Source organism: Macadamia integrifolia, unplaced genomic scaffold, assembly GCF_013358625.1.
Source record: "Macadamia integrifolia cultivar HAES 741 unplaced genomic scaffold, SCU_Mint_v3 scaffold381, whole genome shotgun sequence".
Taxonomy (NCBI): Eukaryota; Viridiplantae; Streptophyta; class Magnoliopsida; order Proteales; family Proteaceae; genus Macadamia; species Macadamia integrifolia.
In genome coordinates this window covers 158740-175787 of record NW_024869847.1, presented here as the reverse complement: position 1 = coordinate 175787, position 17048 = coordinate 158740, and the positions used below count along the sequence as shown (strand labels likewise).

Here is a 17048-nt window from a genome sequence, read left to right as displayed (position 1 = left end):
TCCTAGATGGTTTGTTAGGCAGGCTGTTTTAAATGGTTCAAATATCTGCCTTGTGGGGCTTTGTTTAAACTCATTTTTTTCACTTCATCATCTATTAATTCAGGATCATGATCACAGTTTTGGTTTTGGGTCAGTTTTCTTGTTCAAAATCAAGTGGTACAAGCCCATGGCCCAAGTAAGGTTCAAACCAGGAAACCAGGAATTGTGGGCCCCATTGAATTAGAGCTCTACATTTGACATTTGTGCCATAGGTGGTAAATTCATCCCATGTAATTAATGGTCTAGATTGGTCTACCTATTTGTCATCACATTTTTGTCATCATCCCATGATTTAGTAGAAAGTTTTTAATGTAAGAGCATAAAGAAGCATACAGTGGAAGGTTGGGTTCTAGGAAGAGTTTTATACCTCATCCATGGTTCACTGGTTTCTCAATTATGGGAGTGTCCTTATAGAAAAATATTTCTCAAGTTGTTATATTTTCATGTGTTTGAAGAAGTGACGAATTTATTTCATGTATGATTAATGTTCTCAAAGACCAATAAAGCAACTCAAGCTTGCGCCTGTCTCCTGATGTCAGTATTGTTGACAGAAGATTCCTGTTAACTTTTTTTTTTTTCTGAGAGCCTAAGTGGAAGTATCAACAGGCTAGGAATTAGAAGTTGCAGTTAGGGTACATTATTCAGTATCTTTTCCCTCAACAATTTTTAGTTTTGAGCTGTTATGTGCTTATTCATGTTTGCTCTAATCACTTTAATTTGGGTTATTTTTAGAAAGTCAAGACTTCTGTTTTGCATGATTTGGTTCTGGCTGAAAGATTTGTCAGTCACCTTTCCAACGATACCAAGGTCATGTGATTCCAAGCTGTATTGGAAAAGTTATTGCTAGTCTACTGTAGGGTGTTACTCAGTGATGGAATTTTCTGTTTGAATTTTAAGGTAGGTTATTTTGATTAGAAAGTTTAGAGTTTATTTCTTAAGACATCTTTTGGAAAAGTAGTTTTAGGAAATCTTTGGTGTTGTTGCTAAATTATAATTTGATTTATGTTTGGAATCTGTTTATATTGGGATTAGATTTTTTTTTTTTTTTTTTTTGTTTTCTGTCATAGTAGAAATTGTATTGTTGGGAGTCCAGAAATAATAGAAAATGTAATTAGTTGCAAATAGTAGAATGAACATTGAGAGTTTAGTTCTTTGATTCTGCAAATGTCTGCCAGTTCATGTTTCAGATGCAAATACGCATTCTATCTACCTTGGAGTGGTTTAGTCTTTGCACTCACCTGGATTCAGTTTATAATTCAAGCTCAGTGTACGGGTGTGCTTACAAGATGTTTTGTGTAGATTTACTGTTACCATCTCACTCAAGTGAAGGATCTAACTTTTGCAGTCTGCATGAAGCTTTTCTGTTTGTCTGCCATTTTTTTTATTCCTCATTGAGTAAATACCTGTCAACCTTTTCTTTTGACTGAAACTTGAGTCCTTTGTAACAGCCTCTAAATGGACATTCTACTTACCCTTTTAATGGAAATGAAGTTCAATCGGAGAAGTGAGTGTTGCCACAAAGTGTTCCCTATATAGAATCTAAATGGCTTCTTGCATAGCAGTTCAATTAAGCTCAACCTAAGCATCATCCACCAATTACAGCCTCTTGCATGTCATTCCGAAAGAGAAAAGAAGGTAAACATTTTGGTTCTTCTACAATTATGATTAATTTTCAAAGGCATTATGTTGTTTTCAGTTTCATCGAGATGTTCCTTAGGCCACCATCTGCAAGTGAAGAAGCAAAGATTAGTGATTGGATAAAGGTGCGGCAATCTGGTGTCAGATATTATTTATCACTAGGTGATCAGAGGATTGTTGACAAGAATTACATAATTAGACCAAAAGCCGAGTTTGAGGTAATTTAAATTTTTGTACCAGGGGAAGGTCTTAGTTTGGCTGAGATAATCATCTGAAGGAATATTAGCTCTCTGTTCTGTAACTATCCACTGATTGCTATTGACTCGACTCATTTAATCTTCTTTAAATGCATGCAAATTGGTCTCTATTTATTTCTGTCTTTTAAATTGTTGCCTAAATAAAAGCGAACTGATGGAAAATAATTTGTTGACTTTATCATTGATTAGAATGTTTATGCAAGAACTTTTGTTTGATGACGAAGTCTTTTAACACATTAAATCTAAATTGTTCTTGTTAACGACATTTAACTGATAGTCTGCAAAACTGTTTGAGTGAATGATTTTAATACTTGACTCTACTAGTTTCTCTTAATCTTTTGATAAGCAATGATAGTTTCACTGCCTATAATCAAGAAAATCAATGGAAGCAACCATCACCTTGTCCATTAAGGGAGTTATAGCAATGTAGAAAATTTACTACGTAACCGAGATAGACATGGATAATTTAGTGGTTTGGAATAAATAATAAAATTTATGATAGCAGATAGGCAATTCGGCAATGAGTTTGTGGGAATGCTTGGCCAGGATAGCGTTTCATGGAGATTCTGCCACCTCATTAAGCGCTGGAAGCCTTGCTTGCTGTTCTTGTTCTATTGGAAGCCTAGGCCAGTTAATGGGGTGGCTGGTGACCTTGCAAGGAAAGAGTCCATGATATTAGTTGTTCTGCACACTCCTTACCTGAAACTGAAACTGAAACATATATTATTCTTACTTAGCTCATGTGAATGAATATGATAGCGGATTCTTGTCATGACATAGATATATTGATGTATGTGAGAATTTTATAATGCCTTCCATTTAAGTGCATGCTATTTTTTATCTGTTGAAAGTGTTTCTTACCTTTTGTCTTCATGACTCCTATAACAGGTTGGGAGGATGACTTTGGGTGGTCTGCTGGCTTTGGGTTACACTGTTGTAGTCAGTTACAAACGTGCATCCGCATCAGTTAGTATTGGCAACTTGTCAGTGTCACTTGAAACCATTGACACACTTGGCGAGACATTCATGGTGTTGAGAGGCACAGATAGGAAAGTATGGTTCATTATTTAGAACCTGTGATCAGTGGTTCTAGTTCTGAAACTTCCTTTTCTACCCTTCTGAAACATTCTGCTGAAGTTGCATACTGCATTTGCATGATTGGAATATTATTAGTTTACACTTAAGTGGTTGAGTACTTGAGTGAGAGCAGACTTGTTCTTTCTTGTGTGTTTAAATTCAATCATGGTCTAAAGTATCTCCGATACGATACAATACCCCTGATACATATTTTAAATTTAGTCGACCGATATGGCGACCAATACTAATACTTTAATCCTTGAATTTCAAGTGTTCATAATTCTCTGGAGATAAGAATGACTTAGTTTATGTTCATTTAAGGGGTCTGTCATACATGTGCACTACTTTCTGAGCGAGTTCTGGATGTCCTGCCTAATGTCATGAATATTGCATAACGAGAACTGATAAAGTTGCATTGATGATTTTCGTTCCACTTGAATTGTTCTATTGCTGTGGATAGTTTTTATGTGCAGAACAAAACTGAAAATATGCTGCACAGTGATGTGGGATCTTAATGAAAACAGCTAGGTTTTGGCAACTCTTGAGTTTATGTGGGAGAGTTTACTATGAAAAAAAAGCATGGGATTGCTTGCAGGTTGTGAATTACAGTGTAAGGTAGAGTAAGAACTGGGAAATAATTGTAGAGATTTGAATTTAGCTAAGTGGCTGAGAAAGGTGATACAGTGATTTACGCTGGACCTTATCAGAGTTCAATTGGGTTACTGGTTAAAAATATTCATATATCCTAGCTTGTGAATTTTTGGTTACAAAGATTCAGATCTCCTAGTGATGTAGTTCAAAAGAACAAGAAGGGCAGTGGTAAACGAGGCCATCAAACTGGACCAAGAATTGACTAGTATGTGTAATTTTGAGTGTCCAATGGGTTGTATGGGTCATGGGCTTTATATGTTTGGGTTTACTTTTGTGATGGGTCAATTCTGCAAGTCCTCTACGGGATGAAGTAGTTAATTTTTATTTTCTGTTTCTTAGTCATTACAAATATTAGGTTTCTATATTTTTTGTTTCTATTTCCTTGTAAGTTTTATTTAGTTGCTATTTTGTAATTTTCTCCATTAGCCAAGGGGAGTTTATATTTTTGTAACAAGGCGATTTATAAATAAAGGAGGAGGCACAATTAGAAATGAAGGATGTTAGGGTTTAAGATGAGGAAAGAAGATGGAAGAGAGGAAGGAAGAAGGAGAGAAGATGAGAGAAAAAGAGAGATACAGTGAAAGACAAAATCGTGAATGAGCTGTTTGCTCATCTCACCCATATGACATTCAAATATTAGTTTAGGGAATTACATATTCCTCCCTTAAGGAGGTGAAAGAGAAATAAGGAAAATAAGAAATTACATGTAAGGACAACTTAAGATAAAATAGTTCCTAATGTACCCCTAATACACATTGTTACAATCCCAGAAACCTGTAATCAAAACAGAGAAATAGAGGAAAGAAGAGAAGAAGAAAAGAGCAAAGAAGAGAGAGAGGTGCAATTGCAAGAGACTCCCAAAAGAGAGGAGTGACCTGCGATCATAACAGAATAGGTTGAGTTTACTTTCGTATAATGTTGAATTCTGGTATGACCGCAGGTTTTAGTCATTTACTTATATTAAAATAATGCTAAAAGTGAAAGACAATAGTACCCGATTGCCCAATTACAAGAAAAGCCACATCACAGAAATATGGGGGCCGATGGGACCCAAAATACCCCTATCGGCCCCTATCGGCCCCCTATCGGTTTTAGAGTTTAGCGCTAAGCACTAAACTCAACACACATATTCTAACACTCCCCCTCAAGCTGGAGAATATATCATGCATTCCCAGCTTGTATAAGAGAGTATTGAACTGGTGATGAATGAGTCATTTGGTGAAGATATCCGCCAATTGATCACCTGTCCTCACAAAGGGTGTGCAAATATTACCAGAATCCATCTTCTCCTTGATGAAATGCCGGTCTACTTCAATGTGATTTGTTCTATCATGTTGTACTGGGTTGTGAGCAATGCTTATTGCTGCTTTGTTGTCATAATAGAGTCTCATAGGTCTTTCAGTGTCATACCCCAACTCGAGAACCAACCGACGTAACCAAGTGAGCTCATAACAGCATGAGCCATTGCTCTATACTCAGCCTCTGCATTGGACTTGGCTACAACTGGCTGTTTCTTACTTCTCCATGTAACCAAGTTGCCACCCACGAATATGCAATAACCAGATGTAGATCTCCTGTCAGAAATGGATCCAGCCCAAGTAGCGTCGGAATAGCCTTCAATCCTCAAGTGATTGTTCTTGGCATAGAAAAGTCATTTTTCCTAGAGAGGACTTCAAGTATCTGAGGGTACGGTACACAACGTCCAAGTGCCCACTCTTGGGTGCATGCATAAACTGGCTCACAACTCTTACTGTATAAGAAATGTTTGGGCGATTCAGAGACAGATAAATCAGTTTCCCCACTAGCCTTTGGTATTTCCCTGCATCAACAAGGGAAGGCCCACAATCCTCTCCTAGCTTATGATTCTGTTCAATAGGAGAACTTGCTGGTTTACAACCCAGCATTCCTGTTTCCTTCAATAGGTCTAGAACAAATTTTTTCTGGCATACATTGATTCCCTTCATAGACCTTGACACTTCAATACCCAAGAAATATTTCAAGTGTCCTAGATCCTTGATCTCAAACTGTTTAGCCAAATAAGCTTTCAGCCTAATTATCTCCTCATTATCATCTCCAGTTACCACAATATCATCAACATACACAATTAGTGCTGTGATGGTGCCCTTACCTCTCCGGGTAAATAATGTGTGATTTGCTTGACTCTGGGAGTATCCATTTTTCAGAATAGCCTATCTGAACCTCTCAAACCAAGCATTTTGGTGATTTTTTTAGACCATGAAGTGCTTTCTTTAGGAGACAGACCTTCCCATCTGTTGCTGAAAACTTGAAGCCAGGAGGAGGCTGCATATACACTTCCTCTAAATCTCCATGGAGGAAGGCATTCTTCACATCTAACTGATATAGGGGCCAATCTCTGTTTTCTGCCACAGATAAGAGAACTCTTATAGAGTTATGTTTGGCCACTGGAGCAAAGGTCTCCTGATAGTCAATTCCATACACTTAACTGTACCCTTTGGCCACCAATCTTGCCTTGTACCTCTCAATAGCACCATCTGATCGGTACTTGACCGTATAGACCCATCTGCATCCAACTCGGATTCTCCCCCTGGGAAGGTCAACCAATTTCCAGGTACATTTATTCTCAAGAGCCATCATTTCCTCTGATATGGCTTGTTTCCACCTAGGGTCTGACATAGCCTCAATAACAGTTCTGGGGATGGAAGCAGAAGAAAGAGCGGCTATAAAAGCAACACTTGTAGGAGAGAGAGCATCATAGGAAACAAACTGGGCTATAGGATTAGTACAAGCTCTCTTACCCTTACGAATAGCAATAGGAAGATCCAACTCCAAATGAGGGGAGGAGATGTTACCTGACTGAGGAAGAGGAAGCTCAGGATGTGGAGACAAGGAGGACTCTTGGCAGGTCTTCTTTGTCCTTCTTGTGTACACAATAGCAGGTGCCTTCTCTGTACAAGGTTCATCCACTGTACCAACATCATCCACCTCTTTATTTTTACCAATATCAATGGAAAAAGGAGTAAGAGGTAATGGAGTAAGAAATGGGATGGCATCAGTAGCCTTTTCACTTTCATTTCCATTCTCCCCCTGAAACGGATGCTGATGAGATGCAAAGTAAGGGGCAGACTCAAGAAAGGTGACATCTTTGGAAATAAATCGCCTACGAGAGAAAGGGTGATAACACTTACAGCCTTTGGTGGTGGAAGAATACCCAAGAAATAGGCATTTTAAAGCCTTGGGATCAAGTTTGGTGTAGGAAGATTTGTTAACATACACATAACAACCACAACCAAACACCTTTGGTGGGAGAGTGAAAGCGAAGACTGAGGAGATAAGAGTGCAATTGGGTTTTGAGACCCAAGAATTTTGGTAGGCATGTGATTGATGAGGAAAGCTGCAGCAAGAATTGCTTCAGACCAAAAAGTTTTAGGAACATGCATACCAAATAAAAGACTTCGACCAACTTTTAACAAATGGTGATTTTTCCTCTCAGTTACCCCATTTTGTTGGGGTGTATCAACACAAGCAAGCTGATGGATAATGCCATTGTCAGTAAAGAAGTCTTGTAAACCACCATATATGTACTCCCCCCTTTTTCAGACCGAACAATTTTGATCCTAGTTTCAAACTAGGTGTGGACCATTTGATAGAAGTTTTTGAAGGCATCATAAACATCACTCTTATGTTTCATAAGAATGGTCCAAGTACAACGAGAAAAATCATCCACAAAAGAAACAAAATAACGGTGGCCAAACAAGGAGGTAGTAGGACTAGGTCCCCAAACATCAGAATGCACAATATAAAATGGAACAACAGATCATTACCATGATAAGGATAAGATGAGCGACAATGTTTAGCAAAAGTACATGGTTCACAATGAAATACATTAGTGGAAGAGAAAGATGTAAACAAATGAGGTAACTGTTTCCTCATAACAACAAAAGATGGGTGCCCCAAACGTTGATGCCAAAGCATCACAGAGTCGATAGAGCTAGTGTCACTACGGCCATATGCGTAGGATTGTGGTGTGGTTAAAGAGATAATTGCGGCTCAAGATGGTATAGGCCACCCTCCTCACATCCACTGCCAATAATCCTTTTCGCCCATAAATCTTGTAAAAGGAAATGAGAAGGAAAAAATGTGATACAACAATTCAAGGTTTTAGTTAAAGTGCTCACAGACAATAGGTTTGAAGTAAAGTTTAGGACATGAAGAACAGAAACAAGTGAAATGGAAGGGGTAAGAGGAATACGTCTTTTACCAGAGATAGCGAAGGTCTCATCAGCAACACTGACCTTATCCTTACCAGAGCAAATGGAGTAGGAATCATAATAATGTGACGTACCAGTCATGTGGTCAGTGGCACCAGAGTCGATGACCCACGACGGAGTGGTGGAAGGTGCCGAGGTGGTGACATGCATAGCAGATGCTGAGGCATCTTGTGAGGTAGACGGGCTATCAAGCTAAGACATGAACCGGCCTTAAAGAAGGCACTGGTATCTGTTCGTATGGGACCTCTAGTATCAATCTCTGCCATAGTAGCATGGGCAGTAGCCCCACCTTTGTGGCCACCATGTGTGCCAGTAGATCCCCCACATACACTAGGACGACCATGAAGGACCCAACACTTCTCTCGAGTGTGGCCAGGTTTTCCACAATGATCACACTACTGTCTATCCCTTTCATCTCCACGGGAGGGCCCTTGACCTCGGCCACCTCCACTCCAGTTTCTGTGAGTATTGGAAAAAAGAGCCGAGCTCTCAAGTGAAGGTGTAGAAGCCATGGCACCTCTTCTGGTTTCCTCACTCAGAAGGTAGCTACACACCTCATCAAGTGTAGGTAGGGGTGACTGGCCCAAAATCTGTATCCGGATCTGCTCATATTCTAAATTCAACCCTCTTAAAAGTATCAGAACACGCTCTTTTTCAAAAGATCTATAAACCTTGGCTTCATCATCAGGATTGGTCAAATGAAGATCTCGATAATGGTCATACTCCACCCAGAGTCCTACAACAGTATTATCGTATTCAGAAACAAATTTAGTCCCTTGCTTCATGGAGAGTGCCTACTGCAGAAGCTGGTAAACCTTCACAGAGTCACCTACCCTGTCATAGGTTCTAGAGACACTATCCCAAATGTCCTTGGCAGTTTCCTTCCTTATAAATCTCCTACCTATCTCAGGTTTTATGGAGAAAAGAAGCCAAGTCATAACAATAGAGTTTGTAGTTTCCCATTTTTGGTATCCTGGGTCTGCGACAACGGGAGCCTTGATGGCCCCAATAATATATCCTAGCTTCCCTCCACTCCGCAGGGACAGCTTCACAGAATGTGACCAATCCAAGTAGTTGGTGCTATCCAACTTCACAAGGGAAATTTGGGTGTTAGGATTGTCAAAGACAATCGAACTGGGGTTGGTACTACTTGACCCACCTGATGTAGCTTCCAGAGGTTCAGTGAGATCAAACATAATGCAAGAATACCCTAAAAAAAATCCAAGACAAGGGGGAATACCAGCCCTAAAGAGAAAAACTTTTTCTCAGAACTCAACAAAAAAGGAAGCCAGTAAGCCACAGAGACTTGATGCAAAGCCAATAAAACACCATTTCAACCATGGAGCTTCATCCAACAACCACACACAAGCATTATAGTAGTGAGAGAACTTCTAGCAAACACAACCAATACATAATCTACTATCGATTTCAGACCTTATATTCTGAAAAAAAAAAAAAAAAACAGAATCTGGCGATACTTAGCAGCAGGTGGAAAATGGTGTACTGCTCCAACAGCACCCAATGACCGGAAGCAAGGCTTGGGGTGTCAAAAGGGGACCCCTGGACGATTCCTTTGAGCCATTCCAATCTCCCAACGCAGCAGGGATGAGAGAGAAAACAGGAGTCGAACCAGGGAGGGGTGGTGATCCAGTTTTGGACTTCTTCTCTCCGTGTGAGCTCCAATCCGTGTTTGCTGCCTTCAAATCTCTCTCCAAATGTCTTCAACTGGTTTTCACAGCTTCATTGAGCTTTCTTGTATACTCTTTTACATGGTATAGCCTCTAATGGACCCTTCTTTCTTTTAGGGTTCCATGAGAGACTTAAAGAATGAAGCCAGAAGAAGTTGACTCTCAAATCTTTGTAGGCTCTGATACCAAGTTAGAAATGAAGGATGTTAGGGTTTAAGATGAGGAAAGAAGATGGTAGAGAGGAAGGAAGAAGGAGAGAAGATGAGAGAAAAAGAGAGATACGATGAAGACAAAATCGTGAATGAGCTGTTTGGTCATCTCACCCATATGACATTCAAAAATTAGTTTAGGGAATTACATATTCCTCCATTAGGGAGGTGAAAGAGAAACAAGGAAAATAAAAAATTACATGTAAGGACAACTTAAGATAAAACAGTTCCTAATGTACCCCTAATACACATATTCTAACAGGCACTTCCTAGCCTCCCGGCGATTTGACAGCCATTGAATGAGTGCTTTGTGCAGGTGTGTGAGTCTGAGGGACACCCAAGCTGTGGCCTGTGAGAGACAGAAAACCTCGGTCAGATTCCAAGGTGGAGATTGATGAGAGGCCATCTCCCAGTTGGTGGGACCAACATATTCCTTTCTTTCTTTATTTCTTCTTCTTCCTCTTTCTCCTTCCATCTGTTCTTAGTTTCTATTTTTCATTGTTCTCTGTTACTGGTAAGCTATTTTACTATTGATTTCTTTCAGTTTCCATTAATCTATGAGTTCTGTCTACATCCTTATCTGTTTATTTGCATCTGACCTTCCTGTTACTGAATCAACTCAAATCTTCTTCCCCAGTGACATGCGCAAGGTGCTATTGGACCAGAGAATAATCACTCTTTCAAATTAGAAACTGTTGTTTCTTTGCTATCTAACATGCTTTCGGCAAGACTTCTTTAGGGTTTCAGTTACTTTCATTGACCAGGTTTCAGTCCACCGTTTATATTCTGTTTTCCCTAACTTTCTAATTCTGATTTTGGTACTTACTAATTCTGTGACTGTGACATAACTCCTTATCCAGCCGTTGGATGAAGACCTGATTTTGATATGCTATTCATCACATCAGTAGGTAGGTTCGACCAGAGTTTTGTCCCCATCAGATTAATCTACTGTGAGCTATAAATCATTCTTTACTTCTGGTATTTCTCCTGCCCTGCGGTTCTGGTTATTTTGGTTTCCTGGTCACCAATAGTTGGCAATTAGGATCCCATCATCTAGCTTGGAGTTAGGAGAGTTTAGGCTTTAGGCTGGCTGTTAACTAGATATTAGAGGTTCTAGGGTTAGGTTTTGTGATGATGGACTTTTGGTTGGTTGAAGATTTTGAAACCTTGAATGGTTGAACAGCAAACATTGATGGTTTAAAGTTGCAGCAAATTGTTTCAAAATGGGAACAGGGGGATTTCATATGCTTGGCAATCACACCCTGATGGAAGCATGCATACTTAACCCAAGGGAGGTGTCTCAAGTCTTAATTTGCCAAATATTTCAATAATTCATTTAGACTCATTTGAAGAGCCCCATATCATCATAAATGCCAAATCAGATTTTAGACTTAGAGTTAAGGCACTGATGCCTTCTTCCATAACTTTAAGCTGTCACTTATTCCCAATTCCATCGATTAGGTTAAATACTTGAGATTTTTGATATTTTGTTTAAGATCATATTATTTTTCCTGTCCTACTTCCTTTGAAATCAAAGGTTATCTTGTCTTTTTGAATAGCTTTGGGAATATGAAGTATATTATGTATTTTTTTTGTTACCAATCTTGAACTTTTCCTTTCGGTTATGACATATCTGTGATCAATTATTATTTCGTCTCCAATAAACATATCCTTGGCATTTATATAGGTAGTGGGTGCAGAAGCTTCAAAAATTGGTATCAATGGACCATGGATCACTAAATCTTATCTAGAATTGATTTTGGAAACCCAAGGTGTGGAATTGAGACATAATTCCATCTTCAGTATTCTCTTTTGGCTTGCCTTTTTCATGTTTTCTTGTCATATATCTTTATTGGCGCTTGATCAATCAATATCCACACTTACAGGTGTGCCGCGTCTTAACACACCACCTTTGTCCAACAAATCTTTGATCGAGCATCAGGAAAAAGTAATTGATGCTCCAAAGCCAATCCGTGTTACTCCAAACTTTGCTAACAGGCTTGAGGACCTATCCCTGCCATGGACTCGATCCCCAACAAAGTCCAGCATGGAGCCTGTACTGGCAACATGGCGCTTCGTCTCTTCAGATCCTCCACATGGTAGCAGTTCTGTCATAGGTTAGAGTTATGGTCCTGGTTCCTCCTCCCAGAGTATTCTTTATTCTGTTTGATTTGAGTTGTGTACTTGTGTTATTGATTGCTAAATGAGTAGATTGCAAAGCATTTTATTGTAACCTCATAAGTTTAGGCTTCTCTCATGAAGCAACTGCAGATTCTTCTGTTTTCAGGGATACCGTGCAGCTTGCTCCCATGCCTGATTCATATGACTTGGATAGAGGCTTGCTTCTTTCTGTTCAAGCAATCCAGGTAAGTATTATTTGATAAGGTGATGTAAGGTGTTCTGCAGGTTTTCTTTTTTGGAGTTTGAAGCATGAGGAAGATTGTTGATACTTCTGCTCAAAGAATATCCATTAGAATAAAAAGATTTGAGTGAAATGCCCTTTTCTTTTTCAGGCTTTGATGGAGAATAAGGGCCTTCCAATTATTGTAGGCATTGGTAATGTGGACTCTCTCTCTCTCTCTCACGCACGCACGAACACACCCGCTCACTTATCATTTACAATTCTGGTACATGATATCTTCTTTGAATAAGTATTTACATGGAAATGTTAGATCACATGTAGAATTTTTGGTATACGTGCAATATGCTTTTCATTTTTCTCCTGTTTCCATGATGAGAGCCAAGCAATCTAATGGTGGATCTTTGAATTTTTCATTGTTCTTGTATGCTTCCGCCCTGTTCGTCAGTCAGTTATTAGCTGACGTGCATCAGCAACTCTATCCTAAGTTGGTACTCCCTCCATCCCATGAAGTCTTTGGACTTTTCCAATGTCCCAATTTGTTGCCCAGACTCCAGTAGAATATTAAATGCTTTGAAATTTTCTTGCTTCCCCATATTTCCCTTAACATGTTGTGGTAATTAATGCTACCACTACAAATTTGTGTATTAATAAGGGAGTAAATGTAGTTGGAGTAAATCTACGAACGGTAATTCTGGAAGTTAGTGAAAAATACTTAGGTAATTAATGCAATAACAAATTCTCCTTAAAATGTGAGATTTGTCAAACTTGAAAACTTTTGTGGGACGGAGAGAATAGACATAACACCTCTAGATCCATGGAACTGCATCCTTTTTCACAATGCAGGACCAGTATGCTAGAACCTTTATGCACATTTGAGGTTTGCTTAATTGTTTTCTTTTTGACTTGTAATTTTACCTTGTATTTTACCATAGCCGCCTACATGGATTAATTCATTTCTTACCTGAAAACCGTTTGTTGCTTATTTATATTCATGCTATGAAATCATCTGTCTTCTTTTTTCTTTTTCTTTTTTTCCTGATAGGTCATTTGTCTTCTTGTTCCAGGAGGTCCAAGTGGATCTGGTAAAACTAGCCTGGCTCATAAAGTGGCAAATATTGTTCGTTGTGAAGTTATTTCACTTGAAAGCTATTACATATCTGAACAAGTAAAGGACTTTAAATATGATGATTTTAGCTCTCTGGATCTATCTCTGCTTTCAAAGGTAAGATGTGGATTTCTTCTTTTCCATATTTTTCACCATCTTCTTTGGTTTATTGTCAGATCCAAATCTTGATAAGGGCATGGTCTTAAATCTAGCTAACGTGTTGTCCACATCATGAACTATTAGTTTGGTAACTTATAGCCCAATTCAGTTCTCCCGCATGGATAGAGAAAGTCTCGAAAATTGGTGGTAATTTCAACCTCAAAAGCTTTTGGACAATTTTAGTTCGCCCATTGAAAATATAAACATAAAACTCCTAACATGGTGGACCATATGGTAGAGATGGTACCTTCAACTTGGCATGTGGAGGTTTCCTAACCAAAGGAGCCCACCACGTGCCTCAGAGAAGGCCAGACTATGTAGAGGAAACTTTTCGACTTAAGCAGTATATGAACTTTTAGAAGGGCCTGAGCAATTTATTGGTGATCTCATACCAAATAACCCGTTTGCAGAACATTGATGACATAAGGAACCAGCGAAGAACAAAAGTTCCAATATTTGACTTGGAGGCATGTACTCAGACTGGTTTCAAGGAACTTCAAGTTTCAGAAGATTGTGGAGTGGTATCTTTTTTCACTTCTGATGCATATGTTATCTGATACCTGGTTGCACAATTTCTTATTATGATGTTTTATGTTTGACGAAACTTTTTAGTGAGAACAAAATATCCTAATGAAAAGATAATAAACTCTAGCATATTTGAAGTAATTATTCCTTGAACATGAAAAACACAACATGTTGGAAGGTTATGCTTGAGCTTGTTTACATGATATTATGCCAAATTGATTGATGCTTATGAGCTTGTGACCAATAGAATGTATTGTTTCAATCCAGTAATCAGACCAAAATTTGGTCCAATACTGCATATTTACAAGCTTCCCCCTTGTAAAAGTACAGGAAGAGTATTTCTTCTTGTTGTCACTACCACTTTTAGGTGATGGACAATGAGAAAGAAGGCTTTATTAGCTTTATAGATGTTGGGGTGTCCAATCCAAAACCTGAAGGCATTAGGTGAAACTTCTCAAGTATATGAAGGCACCAAGGACCAAACTTAACCGATGTGGGACTGTACCTGTGTAATTCCCAACGTCTCAACAAAGGGCATGAGGATATACGTCCAAAGAAAAAATCTTTTGCTTTTCCTTCTATTGCTGCCATCTGTCCTCTCTCTGACTCTCCCACTATATTTTACATCACTTCCACCTATCATTCTTATTCATCAATCCAGTGAAAGCCTTTTACAATTTTGTTAAACTTTAGCCTCTGGAAACTCCTTACTCATTGCTGTGGTCCAATTCATTATAACCCTTACTGCTACCTACGAAACACTGTTTTATATATATATATATATATATATGCAAGCGGATGTAGGAGAGGCACTGTTTTGGGTAGTTCTGTGTAATTTATTTAAACAAAAGATTGGTGGGTAGTTTGTTAAACCCAATCCTTATTTTGAGTAATCTTTTAATTTTCCTTCTTTTAGTTTTATTTTTTTAAGTGTTTTTACCTGATTAGTATCTTGTTTACCAAATACATTTTTCTCCTACATATCTAGGTTTTCAATTAAAATGATCAAGTATTAATCATTGCAGCAAAAAACTTTGCCAGTGTCTTGGCATGCTCATGCAACAGTAGTTAATCTTGTTTAGTTCCTCTCTGATCCTTTCAATATACTTTGTTTTTCTGAATAGGTGATCATTGAAGGGGTATATGCTCTGCATCCTGATATCCGGAAATCACTTGACCTGTGGATAGCTATTGTAAGAATGAGTTTTTATCTGTTTCTCTAGAATGAGGCCATTTTCCATGGTTTTCGTATTTTCCAGATTTCCGTACTTTGTCTCAGTTGATGATTAGAGTGCTCTGTCTGGTCTAACTCTTTACTTGCAACAAACAGGTTGGAGGTGTGCATTCACATCTTATATCTAGAGTTCAAAGGGACAAGAACAGGGTTGGGTGTTTAATGTCCCAGAATGAGATTACGACAGCAGTATTTCCAATGTTCCAGCAAAATATTGAACCGCATCTTGTTCATGCACATGTTAGTATAATGGGATTTTACTTGAGAATGGTTATTGCTTTTTATGATAAAGTACATACAGCATGGCCAGGGACTGCAGCATTTCTTGTAACTATTTACATTACTCTCAGAACTATACCTCAACATGACATGAATTACTTTTGTTTTGTGGTGTTCATGGTTTTGTACTATGTTCTATGATATTATTATACAGGTCAAAATCCGAAATGACTTTGATCCTGTTCTGTCTCCTGAGAGTTCACTGTTCATTCTGAAAAGTAATAAGCAGGTACTGGCATGCATTAATGCTTCTTTCCTGAAACTCATTATGGCATGCCTTTTCTATAACACTTTCTGTTATTGCTTTGTTCTCAGGTGTCTTATAAGGACATATTGAAAATACTAGACCCTGCAAAGTTCTGCAGTTCTGTTCAAAATTTTACTGATATATATTTAAAGATTCATGGAACACCTTCTAATGGACAACTTTCTGAATCTGAGTGCATGCGAGTTAGACTATGCGAAGGGAGATTTGCATTACTTATACGGGAGGTTTGTAGTTATGATTGCGCAGAAGATGACCTTATGCAATTTATGTGGTTATACCATCAATGGCCACAGGTGTTTTAACTTGCTTTTGGATTCTACTTTAGCCAATTAGGGAAGGGAACTTCATCATACAGCCAAAAGTGGACTTTGATATCAGCATCAGCACAGTTGCCGGCCTTCTTAACCTTGGGTATGTAGTGTGTTTAAGATCTATTCATCTGAGATAATATCTTGCTGATTATGCGTATTTTATTTCTCAAATCCCAACACTGTCTACATAAGATATTTCGTTATAATTGAGAAAATTAAAGCAATGAAACTGGAATATCAAATCACCACTCATAGGGTTGATTGAAGTGGGTAGGGAATGATGGAAAACATGGTGACAGCAAGAAACAATTAAAATTAACATATTAGGAGAACTAATCACATAATTGTTATCTATGAAAGAAGTATCACATATTGGTGCAATTAGGGAAGGTAGGTTGGCAGTATTGCCTGACAAATTCTTCTTTCTCACATAGCACAATCTTATGATGGATGGCAGTATGGCACACTTAAAATTGGGAGGCATACTCTCGTCAGATGCTTCCATTTAAGTATAACCATTCCCTTACTGTACTGGGTAAACTTGGGTGTTAAAGAATGGGCACATTTACCATGGAAGTACATATTTTAAGTGTACCAAGATAGGGGGTGTGTCCCTATTGTGGCTATATGTTTAGTTATCTTTTTTTTTTACCCTATGTCCTTTGTTATTTATTTCCTAGTTAGATTAGTTCTTTTCTTTTCTAATTAGAGTAGGTTTCTATTTTCTGGTTTCTTGTTTGACAATGAGTTTCCTTCCTTGGTCATTGTAATCTTTATCCCTTGGATTAATATATAAGTGCGTAGAGAAGAGGAGAGTGATATACACAATCCTGATGTGCTTAGCAGTCTCACCCTCTTCTTGTGTGGTTGCTTGTTTATTGTTCCTGATATTGTCACATAGGGCATCTGCTTTATTTTCTGCAAAAGTTATCTTGCTCATCCTTCTACTCCCGGTTACTCCTTTATAGCTCTTTCTATTTTTTTTTTTTTTCTTTT

At 38.4% G+C, this 17048-nt stretch overlaps 1 protein-coding gene across 1 annotated transcript in view; it reads left to right on the top strand.

Moving 5' to 3' along the window:
- Positions 1 to 17048, top strand: part of LOC122068399 — a gene marked incomplete in the record, with an annotated part of 35356 nt that overhangs the window by 9009 nt on the left and 9299 nt on the right. The window contains 14 exon segments of the mRNA XM_042632251.1: positions 1488 to 1543; positions 1736 to 1895; positions 2823 to 2987; positions 11497 to 11581; positions 11696 to 11926; positions 12072 to 12175; positions 12323 to 12365; positions 13236 to 13393; positions 13846 to 13956; positions 15085 to 15153; positions 15291 to 15434; positions 15628 to 15702; positions 15789 to 15965; positions 16067 to 16129. Coding sequence (XP_042488185.1) covers positions 1488 to 1543; positions 1736 to 1895; positions 2823 to 2987; positions 11497 to 11581; positions 11696 to 11926; positions 12072 to 12175; positions 12323 to 12365; positions 13236 to 13393; positions 13846 to 13956; positions 15085 to 15153; positions 15291 to 15434; positions 15628 to 15702; positions 15789 to 15965; positions 16067 to 16129 — 1641 coding nt within the window.